The 2,025-nt window shown below is 32.9% G+C and overlaps 1 protein-coding gene across 1 annotated transcript; it reads left to right on the forward strand.

Annotated features, from left to right (window-relative positions):
- The first annotated feature begins 712 nt into the window (after positions 1 to 712).
- LOC124081286 (olfactory receptor 5W2-like) lies at positions 713 to 1,651 on the forward strand. The gene has a single exon (XM_046427499.1). The coding sequence runs from the start codon at positions 719 to 721 to the stop codon at positions 1,649 to 1,651; it is 933 nt and encodes a 310-aa protein (XP_046283455.1). The 5' UTR covers positions 713 to 718.
- The last annotated feature ends 374 nt before the right edge of the window (positions 1,652 to 2,025 follow it).

Genomic DNA, 2,025 nt, shown 5'->3' on the forward strand with positions numbered 1-2,025 from the left:
AATTAAGGTGGTTTTACTGTCTTTTTAGCATTTTTCTTTGCATTGTCAGTAGGTTATCCTTTAATTCCATATTATCTCTAAAAAGAGGAAACAATCATGTGGTAAAATGATACAACATTTATAAAAAATACAGAAATAAATGAATATTTATTTTATATTTCACAAATACTAAAAGCCACATGTAATAACAGTATAATAACATTTTTCAGTTTCAGTAGTCAGTGATACACTTAATATTCCTAGAATTACTACAATGATCTTTTAAATCGAAAATGATTTTTTAAAACTGATGTCATTGAAATTACCCTTTTAGTCTAATGTGAATGTTGTCAATTCTCCAACTGCAATAGTTTATCTAGTGTTTCTTCCATTTATTTGGAAAATGAATACAGGTTTCAGTAGAGTAAAAATATACACTTAATATAAGAAGGTAAAATCCAGAGAAAGTAATGAAGTTGTAGAAAGTCATACGTTTCTTGAATGACATTCAAATTTGAATCAAAAATTTTCACCTGCTGTCTCATATTTATTATGAATATTGTCAAGCAGATGCAATTGTTTTTTTAAAAGTGACAAATAAATGGGTGTTTTTCTGAGACTAAAAAGAAAAATATCAGAAACAAACGGTGTTCTACTATATAGGTACAGTCTGTATGTAAAGAATGAAACATGAATCTTTTTTTTTTAATGATTTTCTCAAAAGTTTAGGCAAAGAAGAATGGACAGAGGAAATTTTTCCTCACAGACTGGATTTATTTTCATGGGAATTACTATTAACCCTGAGATGAAAAGCACTCTATTTGCTGTGTTTCTATTTATTTATCTCATTAATCTTCTGGCAAATCTTGGAATGATCTTCTTAGTTAGAATGGATCCCCAGCTTCACACACCAATGTACTTTTTCCTCAGCCACCTCTCTTTCTGTGACCTCTGCTATTCCACAACAATTGGACCTAAGATGCTGGTGGACATATTTGCCAAGAACAAATCAATTTCCTTCATTGGCTGTGTTCTGCAGTTCTTGATCTTATGTATCTTTGCTGATTCCGAGTGTCTGCTGCTGGCAGTGATGGCCTTTGATAGGTACAAGGCCATCAGCAACCCCTTGCTGTACACAGTCAACATGTCCAGTAGGGTTTGCTACTTGCTCATGGCTGGAGTTTACCTTGTGGGGCTGGGAGATGCTTTGATACACACGACATTAACATTCCGCTTATGTTTCTGTGAGTCTAATGAGATTAATCATTTCTTCTGTGATGTCCCTCCTCTCCTGTTACTGTCTTGCTCTGACACACAGATCAACGAGTTATCAATATTCACTATTTTTGGTTTCATTGAACTAAGTACCATTTCTGGAGTCCTGGTCTCTTATGGCTACATCATCTCATCAGTCTTAAAGATCCGCTCTGCTAATGGGAGGCTCAAAGCTTTCTCCACCTGTGCTTCCCACTTGACTACCATTGCAGTTTTCCAGGGCACTATACTCTTCATGTATTTCCGGCCAAGTTCTTCCTACTCTCTAGATCAAGACAAAATGGCCTCACTGTTCTACACCCTCATCATTCCCATGTTGAACCCTTTGATTTATAGCCTACGCAACAAGGATGTGAAAGAGGCCCTGCAAAGATTGAAAAAGAAAAGGTGGATTTAAGTAATCGTAATATCTGTCCATATGTGCATATTTAATGTGAAAACTTTTTAATATATTGCATGATACACAGAATAATTTTTTCACATGGTTTATTGAATAAGTTTTGTGCTAAAGTCTAATTATAAGAAAATGTTGCAGCTGTACAAACATGTTATGCTTGATTATTCATTTTGAATTAACATATTATATTTATCTCTGAAAAGATTATCCTCACATATTAATTTTCTCAAAGTTTTATTTGCTTGTTCTTTTATTCATGCATTATTTCAATTATATTATAATTTAGTAAATGCATATTAACTGCCTTTTACATATTTTTGTGCCTTATGTTTTATTGTGAATTTATATATTAGTGAATATTAAATTCTAGTTAA

This window comes from Marmota monax, unplaced genomic scaffold, assembly GCF_021218885.2.
Source record: "Marmota monax isolate L192 unplaced genomic scaffold, Marmota_monax_Labrador192_F-V1.1 WCK01_AAM20220418_F8-fsc01823, whole genome shotgun sequence".
Lineage (NCBI taxonomy): Eukaryota > Metazoa > Chordata > Mammalia > Rodentia > Sciuridae > Marmota > Marmota monax.

What these genes read in the sequence shown, in the direction of transcription:
- LOC124081286 (XM_046427499.1), top strand. Translation starts at nt 719, where the DNA reads ATGGACAGAGGAAATTTTTCCTCACAGACTGGATTTATTTTCATGGGA.